The sequence below is a fragment of the Bombina bombina genome, chromosome 11 (assembly GCF_027579735.1).
Source record: "Bombina bombina isolate aBomBom1 chromosome 11, aBomBom1.pri, whole genome shotgun sequence".
In the NCBI taxonomy this organism is placed as follows: domain Eukaryota; kingdom Metazoa; phylum Chordata; class Amphibia; order Anura; family Bombinatoridae; genus Bombina; species Bombina bombina.
In genome coordinates, this window is record NC_069509.1 from 1,008,466 (window position 1) to 1,021,892 (window position 13,427).

The 13,427-nt window shown below is 45.8% G+C and overlaps 1 protein-coding gene across 1 annotated transcript in view; it reads right to left on the bottom strand.

The window, feature by feature from the left end:
- LOC128641952 (carbonic anhydrase 4-like) overlaps positions 1 to 13,427 on the bottom strand; it is a 241,488-nt gene that overhangs the window by 136,483 nt on the left and 91,578 nt on the right. Inside the window, exon 4 of the mRNA XM_053694553.1 lies at positions 3,668 to 3,832. Within this exon, the coding sequence (XP_053550528.1) occupies positions 3,668 to 3,832 (165 nt within the window). The remainder of the gene's footprint in view (positions 1 to 3,667; positions 3,833 to 13,427) is intronic.

The following is a 13,427-nucleotide window of genomic DNA, read 5'->3' on the forward strand; positions in this document are numbered from 1 at the left end:
AAAGTATTAACCCCACAAACGTCATATGAATTTTTATGTATAAGATTGTATAACTGTAAAGTATTAACCCCACAAACGTCATATGAACTTTTATGTATAAGATTGTATAACTGTAAAGTATTAACCCCACAAACTTCATATGAATTTTTATGTATAAGATTGTATAACTGTAAAGTATTAACCCCACAAACTTCATATGAATTTGTTTGTATAAGATTGTATAACTGTAAAGTATTAACCCCACAAACTTCATATGAATTTGTATGTATAAGATTGTATAACTGTAAAGTATTAACCCCACAAACTTCATATGAATTTGTATGTATAAGATTGTATAACTGTAAAGTATTAACCCCACAAACTTCATATGAATTTGTATGTATAAGATTGTATAACTGTAAAGTATTAACCCCACAAACTTTATATGAATTTTTATGTATACGATTGTATAACTGTAAAGTATTAACCCCACAAACTTCATATGAATTTGTATGTATAAGATTGTATAACTGTAAAGTATTAACCCCACAAACTTCATATGAATTTGTATGTATAAGATTGTGTAACTGTAAAGTATTAACCCCACAAACTTCATATGAATTTGTATGTATAAGATTGTATAACTGTAAAGTATTAACCCCACAAACTTCATATGAATTTGTATGTATAAGATTGTATAACTGTAAAGTATTAACCCCACAAACTTCATATGAATTTGTATGTATAAGATTGTATAACTGTAAAGTATTAACCCCACAAACTTCATATGAATTTGTATGTATAAGATTGTATAACTGTAAAGTATTAACCCCACAAACTTCATATGAATTTGTATGTATAATATTGTATAACTGTAAAGTACTACATTTGAAAGCAGACAGGTTATTTAGAATTGCGGACATGTTTTTGTTAGCAACATTGTAAGGCTCAAGTAATACTATATTGGATACATTTGCAAACAATAGATATTTATATATCATTTTATGTATTGAATTTTAAATAGACACCGGTGTCCAGTTTTTTATAAAAAAAATATACTATATATGAAAACTCGCTTATTATAAACAATAAAATTGTATTTTTTTAATTTACCATTGTGTGATCATACATATTTTCCAAAGGAGTACATAGATTCAGGTGTGTATAATGACCTGCAATATCTAAATTTATACATATACGTTGGGAATCGCAAGCTAAGTTGCGCCACCTTATATCACAATTCACTTGTAAACATATGGGATAACGTTTTTAAAGGTGAGCTACATTCCCTACCAATCACACAGTCTAAACCGTTTTTGTTACGGCTTCAGTTGAGTGGGGTGGAAACCAAATTGTAGTGGGTCAAGTAAGGAGTTAGTTGAGAGAAATTAAGTTAGGCAATTATAGACTAGTAATTCCAATAATTTGGAGGCAAAGGGAAGTAAGGAGACCGTCCAAAGGTTTGAAGGGGTGGAGGGGTCAAGCGAGGGCTTTTTTAGGATTGGTGTGATTGATAAATGCTTGAATGTATCAGGAAATGCACCAGTGGTGAGAGACTGGTTAAAGAGATGAGTTAGGGCAGGGGTTAGGGAAGCAGAGAGAGAGGAAAGAAGTCATAAAGGAATAGGGTCAAGTGGACAGGTTGCGAGATGAGCAGAAAATAGGAAGACTTCTGTTATAGGAGGAAAGTAGTGTAGAGTTTTGTTAATAGAAGGCGTGGGTAGTGTCTTTTCTAATTGTGTCAATATTATTTTTGAAGTGATCAGCAATAATCTGAGCAGTGAGTTTGGTAGTGGGCGGAGGTGCAGGCGGACATAGAAGGGAGTTAAATGTTAAAAATAGCCTTCAGGGGTTGGATGTATGAGATGGTTGTCATTGAGTACATGATACACGGTAAACAGTGGAGGGTGCTGCTTTGTCAAGTGTTGATTTTAGTGCAGAATTAGACCATATGGCCACAAGGTCTGGGCAAGAGAGGGATAATTGGAGGGTAAAGATTTTACTTGAGAAGAAAAGTCTATGAGAGTCATTAAAATTCCTGTAAGGTAGCATTTTTTGGGAGATTTTAAGAATACTACAGGTAGGTTAAGAGAGAAAGTAGATGGTGGTCAGAGAGAGGAAAGGGGAAGTTAAAGAAGTTGGAAATGGCACAGATATTGGTGAAGACCAGATCAGTTGAGTTGCCTTCACAGTGGGTTGGAGATGTTGTTCACTGGGACAGGCCAAATAAGTGGTAAGAGATAGAAGTTTAGAGGCAGCAGGTATATTAGAAATGTCATTGGGTTTGTTGAAGTGCCCTAAGATGAGAGAAGAGACGTTACAATAGGGGAAGTGTGTGGGAGCCAGGAACAAAAAGTGGTCTTTAAATTGTGATGCTGGGCCAGGAGGCCAATAGATAATAGCAACACAGAAAACTATGTTAACTTCAAAAGATGAGAAAGAAAGTGAGGGGGGTATAGGAATGCAGTGAAAGGTACAGTATGAAGACAGAAGAATGTCTACTCCCCCTCCTTGTCTGTCTCCTCGCCTGGGAACGTGACAAAAGTCCAGGCCGCCATAGGACAGAGAGCCTGCAGTTGTGTTAGAGGAGGAGAGACAAGTTTATGTGAGGGTTAATAGGTTAAGTGATTGTGAAATGAATAGGTTGTGAATAGAAGTGAGCTTATTGCATACAAAGGGCACAAGAGTATTGTGGGGTTTTAACAGAAGTGCAGTTAATGAGGTGGAGAGGGTTATGCGGATGAAGTTTTGGAGCTGTCAGTCTGGGTAGTGAGCAGAGAGAGGTAGAGGGTGGACCTGGGTTAGGCAATACATCCCCAGCTGCAAGGAGAAGTATGGTAAGAGTATGAAGATAAGAGTCTTATGTATCTTAGATTAGTAGCAGTGGAGCATGGTTGGCTGAGGGATGTGAGATAGGAATAAAGTGCATGTGTGCTGTAGAGGGGGAAGAAAGATTAGAAGGAGAGATATGGATAGTCTGAGTGATGTTTGTGACTTTAAGGAGAAAGGATGATAAGTTAAAGACAGACAGGAGAAAGTGTAGCAGGTAATTCAGGGAGATTAGAGATAAGATAAGAAAGTAGTCTAGTCCTTAGTCTAACTATGTGTTTAACTCCAAAGACTTAGAAACCACCCACATGCTGCAAACTACAAGTGCCCTGACAAGCTAGTGGTGTATAGGTAATAGCAGTCACATGGGACATACATTAGATCAGGGGGAAACCTTATCACAGACAGAGGATAAAGTAACCAGAGATTTTATACAGCATTAACCATTCTACTGGTGAAGCAGAGAGACAGACAAGGTTATTGTTAGCGCCTGCAGTGTGCTCTGTACCTGAGTGCCCATTGTTAGCGCCTGCAGTGTGCTCTGTACCTGAGTGCCCATTGTTAGCGCCTGCAGTGTGCTCTGTACCTGAGTGCCCATTGTTAGCGCCTGCAGTGTGCTCTGTACCTGAGTGCCCATTGTTAGTGCCTGCAGTGTGCTCTGTACCTGAGTGTCCATTGTTAGCTCCTGCAGTGTGCTCTGTACCTGAGTGCCCATTGTTAGCGCCTGCAGTGTGCTCTGTACCTGAGTGCCCATTGTTAGCGCCTGCAGTGTGCTCTGTACCTGAGTGCCCATTGTTAGCGCCTGCAGTGTGCTCTGTACCTGAGTGCCCATTGTTAGCGCCTGCAGTGTGCTCTGTACCTGAGTGTCCATTGTTAGTGACAGCCAGAAGCTTGTTCTTATCATTGTAGTTGTTGAACTTAAGTTCCCCTAGGCTGGTATTAGTATTTACAGAACTCTCAATAATGTCTATAGGGGACTGTTGGGATCCATTGCAAAAGCCCAAAACAAACCAGGACCCGGGACCTGAAGAAAAAAATTCTGCATTAGAATTACACAAAATATTAGAGTGTTTGTGAGAGTGAGGAGACAGGGTATTACAGTGTGTGTATGTGAGTGAGAGAGACAGGGTATGACAGTGTGTGTATGTGAGAGACAGGGTATTACAGTGTGTGTGTGAGAGACAGGGTATGACAGTGTGTGTGTGTGAGAGACAGGGTATTACAGTGTGTGTGTGTGTGAGAGAGAGAGAGAGAGAGAGAGAGAGAGGCAGGGTATTACAATGTGTGTGTGTGAGAGACAGGGTATTACAGTGTGTGTGTGAGAGAGAGGCAGGGTATTACAATGTGTGTGTGTGTGTGAGAGACAGGGTATTACAGTGTGTGTGTGAGAGAGAGGCAGGGTATTACAATGTGTGTGTGTGAGAGACAGGGTATTACAGTGTGTGTATGTGAGAGACAGGGTATTACAGTGTGTGTGTGTGAGAGAGAGAGAGAGAGAGAGAGAGAGAGAGAGAGAGAGAGAGAGAGGGTATTACAGTGTGTGTGTGTGAGAGAGAGAGAGACAGGGTATTACAGTGTGTGTGTGTATGTGAGTGAGAGAGACAGGGTATGACAGTGTGTGTATGTGAGAGACAGGGTATTACAGTGTGTGTGTGAGAGAGACAGGGTATTACAGTGTGTGTATGTGAGTGAGAGAGACAGGGTATGACAGTGTGTGTATGTGAGAGACAGGGTATTACAGTGTGTGTGTGAGAGACAGGGTATGACAGTGTGTGTGTTTGTGTGTGAGAGACAGGGTATTGCAGTGTGTGTGTGAGAGAGAGAGGCAGGGTATTACAATGTGTGTGTGTGAGAGACAGGGTATTACAGTGTGTGTATGTGAGAGACAGGGTATTACAGTGTGTGTGTGTGAGAGAGAGACAGGGTATTACAGTGTGTGTGAGAGAGAGAGAGAGAGACAGGGTATTACAGTGTGTGTGTGTGTGTGAGAGAGAGACAGGGTATGACAGTGTGTGTGTGAGAGAGACAGGGTATGACAGTGTGTGTGTGTGAGAGACAGGGTATGACAGTGTGTGTGTGTGTGTGTGTGTGTGAGAGAGACAGGGTATGACAGTGTGTGTGTGTGTGTGTGAGAGAGACAGGGTATGACAGTGTGTGTGTGAGAGAGACAGGGTATGACAGTGTGTGTGTGAGAGACAGGGTATTACAGTGTGTGTGTGTGAGGGAGACAGGGTATGACAGTGTGTGTGTGAGAGAGACAGGGTATGACAGTGTGTGTATGTGAGGGAGACAGGGTATGACAGTGTGTGTGTGAGAGAGACAGGTTATGACAGTCTGTGTATGTGAGAGACAGGGTATTACAGTGTGTGTATGTGAGAGACAGGGTATTACAGTGTGTGTGTGAGAGACAGGGTATGACAGTGTGTGTGTGTGTGTGTGTGTGAGAGAGACAGGGTATGACAGTGTGTGTGTGAGAGAGACAGGGTATGACAGTGTGTGTGTGAGAGACAGGGTATTACAGTGTGTGTGTGTGTGTGAGGGAGACAGGGTATGACAGTGTGTGTGTGAGAGAGACAGGGTATGACAGTGTGTGTATGTGAGGGAGACAGGGTATGACAGTGTGTGTGTGAGAGAGACAGGTTATGACAGTCTGTGTATGTGAGAGACAGGGTATTACAGTGTGTGTATGTGAGAGACAGGGTATTACAGTGTGTGTGTGTGAGAGACAGGGTATGACAGTGTGTGTGTGTGTGTGAGTGAGAGAGACAGGGTATGACAGTGTGTGTATGTGAGAGACAGGGTATTACAGTGTGTGTGTGAGAGACAGGGTATGACAGTGTGTGTGTGTGTGTGTGTGTGAGAGAGAAAGGGTATGACAGTGTGTGTGTGTGTGTGAGAGACAGGGTATTACAGTGTGTGAGTGTGTGAGAGAGACAGGGTATTACAGTGTGTGTGTGAGAGAGACAGGGTATTAGAGTGTGTGAGTGAGAGAGAGACAGGGTATTACAGTGTGTGTGTGTGTGAGAGAGAGAGACAGGGTATTACAGTGTGTGTGAGAGAGACGGTATGACAGTGTGTGTTTGAGAGAGACAGGGTATTACAGTGTGTGTGTGTTTGTGTGTGTGAGAGAGACAGGGTATGACAGTGTGTGTGTGTGTGAGAGAGAGAGACAGGGTATGACAGTGTGTGTGTGAGAGAGAGAGAGAGAGAGAGAGGGTATTACAGTGTGTGTGTGAGAGAAACAGGGTATTACAGTGTGTGTGTGAGAGAGACAGGGTATTACAGTGTGTGTGTGAGAGAGACAGGGTATTACAGTGTCTCTGTGTGTGAGACACAGGGTATTACAGTGTGTGTGTGTGAGAGAGACAGGGTATTACAGTGTGTGTGTGAGAGTGAGCGACAGGGTATTACAGTGTGTGTGTGAGAGAGACAGGGTATTACAGTGTGTGTGTGTGAGAGACAGGGTATTACAGTGTGTGTGTGTGAGAGAGACAGGGTATTACAGTGTGTGTGAGAGACAGGGTATTACAGTGTGTGTGAGAGAGACAGGGTATGACAGTGTGTGTGTGTGAGAGAGACAGGGTATTACAGTGCGTGTGTGAGAGAGACAGGGTATTACAGTGTGTGTGTGTGTGAGAGAGACAGGGTATTACAGTGTGTGTGTGTGAGAGAGACAGGGTATTACAGTGTGTGTGTGAGAGAGACAGGGTATTACAGTGTGTGTGTGAGTGACAGGGTATTACAGTGTGTGTGAGAGACAGGGTATTACAGTGTGTGTGAGAGACAGGGTATTACAGTGTGTGTGTGTGTGAGAGAGAGAGACAGGGTATGACAGTGTGTGTGAGAGAGACAGGGTATTACAGTGTGTGTGTGTGAGAGAGACAGGGTATTACAGTGTGTGTGTGTGTGAGAGAGACATTGTATTACAGTGTGTGTGTGAGAGAGACAGGGTATTACAGTGTGTGTGTGAGTGACAGGGTATTACAGTGTGTGTGAGAGACAGGGTATTACAGTGTGTGTGAGAGACAGGGTATTACAGTGTGTGTGTGTGAGAGAGAGAGACAGGGTATGACACTGTGTGTGTGTGTGTGTGAGAGAGAGAGACAGGGTATTACAGTGTGTGTGTGCGAGAGAGAAAGACAGGGTATTACAGTGTGTGTGTGTGAGAGAGACAGGGTATTACAGTGTGTGTGAGAGAGAGACAGGGTATGACAGTGTGTGTATGTGAGAGACAGGGTATTACAGTGTGTGTGTGAGAGACAGGGTATTACAGTGTGTGTGTGTGTGAGAGACAGGGTATGACAGTGTGTGTGTGTGTGTGTGTGTGAGAGAGAAAGGGTATGACAGTGTGTGTGTGTGTGTGTGTGAGAGAAAGGGTATGACAGTTTGTGTGTGTGTGAGAGACAGGGTATTACAGTGTGTGTGTGTGAGAGAGACAGGGTATTACAGTGTGTGTGTGTGTGTGTGTGTGTGTGTGTGTGTGAGAGAGAGACAGGGTATTACAGTGTGTGTGTGTGAGAGAGACAGGGTATTACAGTGTGTGTGTGTGTGTGTGTGTGTGTGTGAGAGTGACAGGGTATTACAGTGTGTGTGTGTGTGAGAGAGAGAGACAGGGTATTACAGTGTGTGTGTGAGAGAGAGACAGGGTATTACAGTGTGTGTGTGTGTGTGTGTGTGTGTGAGAGAGAGACAGGGTATTACAGTGTGTGTGTGTGTGAGAGAGAGACAGGGTATGACAGTGTGTGTGTGAGAGAGACAGGGTATGACAGTGTGTGTGAGAGACAGGGTATGACAGTGTGTTTGTGAGAGAGTCAGGGTATTACAGTGTGTGTGTGTGTGTGTGTGTGTGTGTGTGTGTGAGACACAGGGTATTACAGTGTGTGTGTGTGTGTGTGTGTGTGTGTGTGTGTGTGTGAGAGAGAGACAGGGTATGTCAGTTTGTGTGTGAGAGAGAGACAGGGTATTACAGTGTGTGTGTGTGAGAGAGAGAGAGAGAGAGACAGGGTATGAGAGTGTGTGTGTGAGAGAGACAGGGTATTACAGTGTGTGTGTGTGTGTGTGTGTGTGAGAGAGAAAGACAGGGTATTACAGTGTGTGTGTGTGTGAGAGAGAGACAGGGTATTACAGTGTGTGTGTGTGAGAGAGAGAGAGAGAGAGAGAGAGAGAGAGAGAGACAGGGTATGACAGTGTGTGTGTGAGAGAGACAGGGTATTACAGTGTGTGTGTGTGTTTGTGTGTGAGAGAGAGACGGGGTATGACAGTGTGTGTGTGTGTGTGTGTGAGAGAGAGAGAGAGAGAGAGAGAGAGACAGGGTATTACAGTGTGTGTGTGTGAGAGAAACAGGGTATTACAGTGTGTGTGTGAGAGAGACAGGGTATTACAGTGTGTGTGTGTGAGAGAGAGAGGGTATTACAGTGTCTGTGTGTGTGAGACACAGGGTATTACAGTGTGTGTGTGTGAGAGAGAGAGAGACAGGGTATAACAGTGTGTGTGTGAGAGAGACAGGGTATTACAATGTGTGTGTGTGTGTGTGTGTGTGTGTGTGAGAGAGAGAGACAGGGTATTACAGTGTGTGTGTGTGTGTGTGTGTGTGTGAGAGAGAGAGACAGGGTATTACAGTGTGTGTGTGAGAGACAGGGTATTACAGTGTGTGTGTGAGAGAGAGACAGGGTATTACAGTGTGTGAGAGAGAGAGACAGGGTATTACAGTGTGTGTGAGAGAGAGACAGGGTATGACAGTGTGTGTATGTGAGAGACAGGGTATTACAGTGTGTGTGTGAGAGACAGGGTATTACAGTGTGTGTGTGTGAGAGACAGGGTATGACAGTGTGTGTGTGTGTGAGAGAGAAAGGGTATGACAGTGTGTGTGTGTGTGTGTGTGAGAGAAAGGGTATGACAGTGTGTGTGTGTGTGAGAGACAGGGTATTACAGTGTGTGTGTGTGAGAGAGACAGGGTATTACAGTGTGTGTGTGTGTGTGTGTGTGTGTGTGAGAGAGAGAGACAGGGTATTACAGTGTGTGTGTGTGTGAGAGAGACAGGGTATTACAGTGTGTGTATGTGTGAGAGTGACAGGGTATTACAGTGTGTGTGTGTGTGTGTGTGTGAGAGAGAGAGACAGGGTATTACAGTGTGTGTGTGAGAGAGAGACAGGGTATGACAGTGTGTGTGTGAGAGAGACAGGGTATGACAGTGTGTTTTTGAGAGAGTCAGGGTATTACAGTGTGTGTGTGTGTGTGTGTGTGTGTGAGACACAGGGTATTACAGTGTGTGTGTGTGTGTGTGTGTGTGTGTGTGTGTGTGTGTGAGAGAGAGAGAGACAGGGTATGTCAGTGTGTGTGTGTTACAAACTGCTATTTGTGACTGGCCCTTTAAATGGAAGGTTGCCCTGCTTCCCTGGATTTTGGAGAAGCCTATTTGCCAGCCTCCTTCCTCATGACTATGGCCCCTGGAAGATTGTGCCCCTGAGAGTATATTGACTTTTGTTGGGTGTGTGTGGCCCTTTGGGAACCGTCTGGGGACATATTGTGACTTTGGTGAACAATGCCCCCTTTAAGACTATGTCCCCAGATCTGTGAAATGACTTGTCCCTGGCTTTCTCCCACTTGGTTCAGTTTCATTGTGTGCCATTAAGAGTTAAATTTTGTTCAGCTTCAAGAAACCTATTCTAAATACAAGTCTGCTGGGATTAGCTCTAATTAGGTTTAGTGATCAACTTTCCCATTGTCTAATCAGACTAGTATTGATAAGGTGGACTGCATTGTTTTATTGTGTGTAATGTTATCTGCTGAAGTAAATGTTGTGGCCTGTCAAAGGGAGTGTCTCTATCTAATATCAAATGTGTGATGGGGGATTTTATGCCTCCCCCTGAGAGTGTCCTGTTTGCATGTAACCTCAATAAAAAGGAGGCTGTGTGCTCCAGCACATCAGACCTATTTTTTACCCTCTAACTTGCAGCTTTGACTCATGTTTGTAGGGGACAGCTTATAATCACTACAGGGATTGCTATGCTCTTCATACTCCCTTAGCTACAGGGATTGGTACAGAAGGAAGAGGTTCACCTACTGGAGCCTGGTCATAGGTCCAGGGCGCAGAGCAGACGGCGAGATACCAGCCCAGCAGCGGTGGTTCATAGAGTCTGCATTACTTATGGTGGCTACGCAGCAGTTGTAGAGTGTCCACGGTGCTGCTGCTCCTTTGGTGAGCGCTAGGAGCATCCTTTTCTACGGTCCAACTTCCAGCCAGCCTGGAGGCAACCGTAACATTTGGCGGCAGCGGTGGGATTGGCGTCCTAGCGCAAGGAGCAGCACCACAACAGCACTGGTATCGTAGGAGAGTAATTGAGGGCAACGCTAGCCACTGCGCAGCGTCCCTACCTACAGCAGCATGGAGCTGACAAGATACTGGTCAGAACCATGTGAAGAGCACCTCAACCGGATCCGTCGCTATGAGGGCGCGGATTTCGTTCCAGAGGTAAAGAGGCGGCTAGTCCGATATGGTCCAGACCCTGCGCAGGAGGTAGTCAGTCGCAGCATCCGGGAATTGGATACGGAGAACAAAGCGGCACGAGCCTTTGAGTGCCAACTGTGGAGTTTGAGGGTATGGACACCTGGTCTCTCTCCCCAGCCGCAGCATGTTCCACAGGGAGAGGAGAGCAGCGACCTCCCTCCCCAGCGGCAGTATACTGTGCAGAGGGAAGAGACAACCGGTCTCCTTCCCCAACCCCAACCAGAGATACCAGAGGCAGCAGGCCTCATAGACTGGTCCTGGGAGGACCCCCAGCAGGCAGGTGGAGATGGGACCGCAGTCTCTCTACCGGCCCTACAGGGATGCTGGGCAGGCGGCCCAGATCCCCAGCGACAGACCCAGCTACAGGGAGGGGAGAGCATCGACCTCCCTCCCCAGCAGGAGTGTGCCTTCCAGGGAGAGGAGACAACCGGTCTCTCTCCCCAGCCGCAGCATGTTCCACAGGAAGAGGAGAGCATCGACCTCCCTTCCCAACGGCCGCCGGAGTATCAGGAGGAGGAGGTAAGCCAATCTCCCTCTCCCCAGCTAACTCCTAACTTGGGCCCAGGGTTAACAGTGGAGATGTTAACCCCCACTGACCCCCACGTTCCCTTTGCCACCGGGCAGGACTATGCCCCAATTCCCCCAGCAGAAGAGCTGGCATCAGGACAGAGCGCTGCTGGCCTCTGCCCTACAGACCCCCTTGTTACAGGACTGGCCTGCAAACCCCTCACCCCAGCAGAAGCGCTGGCACCAGGGCAGAGTGCCGCTGGCCTCTGCCCCCCAAGTACCATCAGCTATTTGCCCAGCTGCGCCAGGAAGGCAGAGGATGCTACACTTTCATCCTATAACCTGGAACCTACAGGCCAGTGCTACTTGTTGTGGGGGGGCTGCTTTGCTGCTAGTGTTTATTTGTGGGTGGGTTGCGAGACTAACTTAGGCACTGACCGACAGAAGGTCAGGTGCCTTGTTAGTCTCACTCCAAAAGGGGAGATATGTTACAAACTGCTATTTGTGACTGGCCCTTTAAATGGAAGGTTGCCCTGCTTCCCTGGATTTTGGAGAAGCCTATTTGCCAGCCTCCTTCCTCATGACTATGGCCCCTGGAAGATTGTGCCCCTGAGAGTATATTGACTTTTGTTGGGTGTGTGTGGCCCTTTGGGAACCGTCTGGGGACATATTGTGACTTTGGTGAACAATACCCCCTTTAAGACTATGTCCCCAGACCTGTGAAATGACTTGTCCCTGGCTTTCTCCCACTTGGTTCAGTTTCATTGTGTGCCATTAAGAGTTAAATTTTGTTCAGCTTCAAGAAACCTATTCTAAATACAAGTCTGCTGGGATTAGTTCTAATTAGGTTTAGTGATCAACTTTCCCATTGTCTAATCAGACTAGTATTGATAAGGTGGACTGCATTGTTTTATTGTGTGTAATGTTATCTGCTGAAGTAAATGTTGTGGCCTGTCAAAGGGAGTGTCTCTATCTAATATCAAATGTGTGATGGGGGATTTTATGCCTCCCCCTGAGAGTGTCCTGTTTGCATGTAACCTCAATAAAAAGCAGGCTGTGTGCTCCAGCACATCAGACCTATTTTTTACCCTCTAACTTGCAGCTTTGACTCATGTTTGTAGGGGACAGCTTATAATCACTACAGGGATTGCTATGCTCTTCATACTCCCTTAGCTACAGGGATTGGTACAGAAGGAAGAGGTTCACCTACTGGAGCCTGGTCATAGGTCCAGGGCGCAGAGCAGACGGCGAGATACCAGCCCAGCAGCGGTGGTTCATAGAGTCTGCATTACTTATGGTGGCTACGCAGCAGTTGTAGAGTGTCCACGGTGCTGCTGCTCCTTTGGTGAGCGCTAGGAGCATCCTTTTCTACGGTCCAACTTCCAGCCAGCCTGGAGGCAACCGTAACAGTGTGTGAGAGAGAGACAGGGTATTACAGTGTGTGTGTGTGTGTGTGTGTGTGTGAGAGAGAGAAAGACAGGGTATTGCAGTGTGTGTGTGTGAGAGAGAGAGAGAGAGAGAGAGAGAGACAGGGTATGACAGTGTGTGTGTGAGAGAGACAGGGTATTACAGTGTGTGTGTGTGTTTGTGTGTGAGAGAGAGACGGGGTATGACAGTGTGTGTGTGAGAGAGAGAGAGAGAGAGAGAGAGAGAGGGTATTACAGTGTGTGTGTGTGTGAGAGAAACAGGGTATTACAGTGTGTGTGTGAGAGAGACAGGGTATTACAGTGTGTGTGTGTGAGAGAGAGAGGGTATTACAGTGTCTGTGTGTGTGAGACACAGGGTATTACAGTGTGTGTGTGTGTGTGTGTGTGTGTGTGAGAGAGAGAGACAGGGTATGACAGTGTGTGTGTGAGAGAGAGACAGGGTATTACAGTGTGTGTGTGAGAGACAGGGTATTACAGTGTGTGTGTGAGAGACAGGGTATTACAGTGTGTGTGTGTGAGAGAGACAGGGTATGACAGTGTGTGTGTGAGAGAGAGAGACAGGGTATTACAGTGTCTGTGAGAGAGACGCATGGTATTACATTGTGTGAGAGAAAGACAGGGTATTACAGTGTGTGTGAGAGAAAGACAGGGTATTACAGTGTGTGTGTGAGAGAAAGACAGGGTATTACAGTGTGTGTGTGTGAGAGAGAGACAGGGTATTACAGTGTGTGTGTGAGAGACAGGGTATTACAGTGTGTGTGTGAGAGAGAGACAGGGTATTACAGTGTGTGTGAGAGAGAGACAGGGTATTACAGTGTGTGTGAGAGAGAGACAGGGTATGACAGTGTGTGTATGTGAGAGACAGGGTATTACAGTGTGTGTGAGAGACAGGGTATTACAGTGTGTGTGTGAGAGACAGGGTATGACAGTGTGTGTGTGTGAGAGAGAAAGGGTATGACAGTGTGTGTGTGTGTGTGAGAGAAAGGGTATGACAGTGTGTGTGTGTGTGAGAGACAGGGTATTACAGTGTGTGTGTGTGTGTGTGTGTGAGAGAGACAGGGTATTACAGTGTGTGTGTGTGTGTGTGAGAGAGAGACAGGGTATTACAGTGTGTGTGTGTGTGTGTGTGAGAGAGACAGGGTATTACAGTGTGTGTGTGAGAGAGAGACAGGGTATTA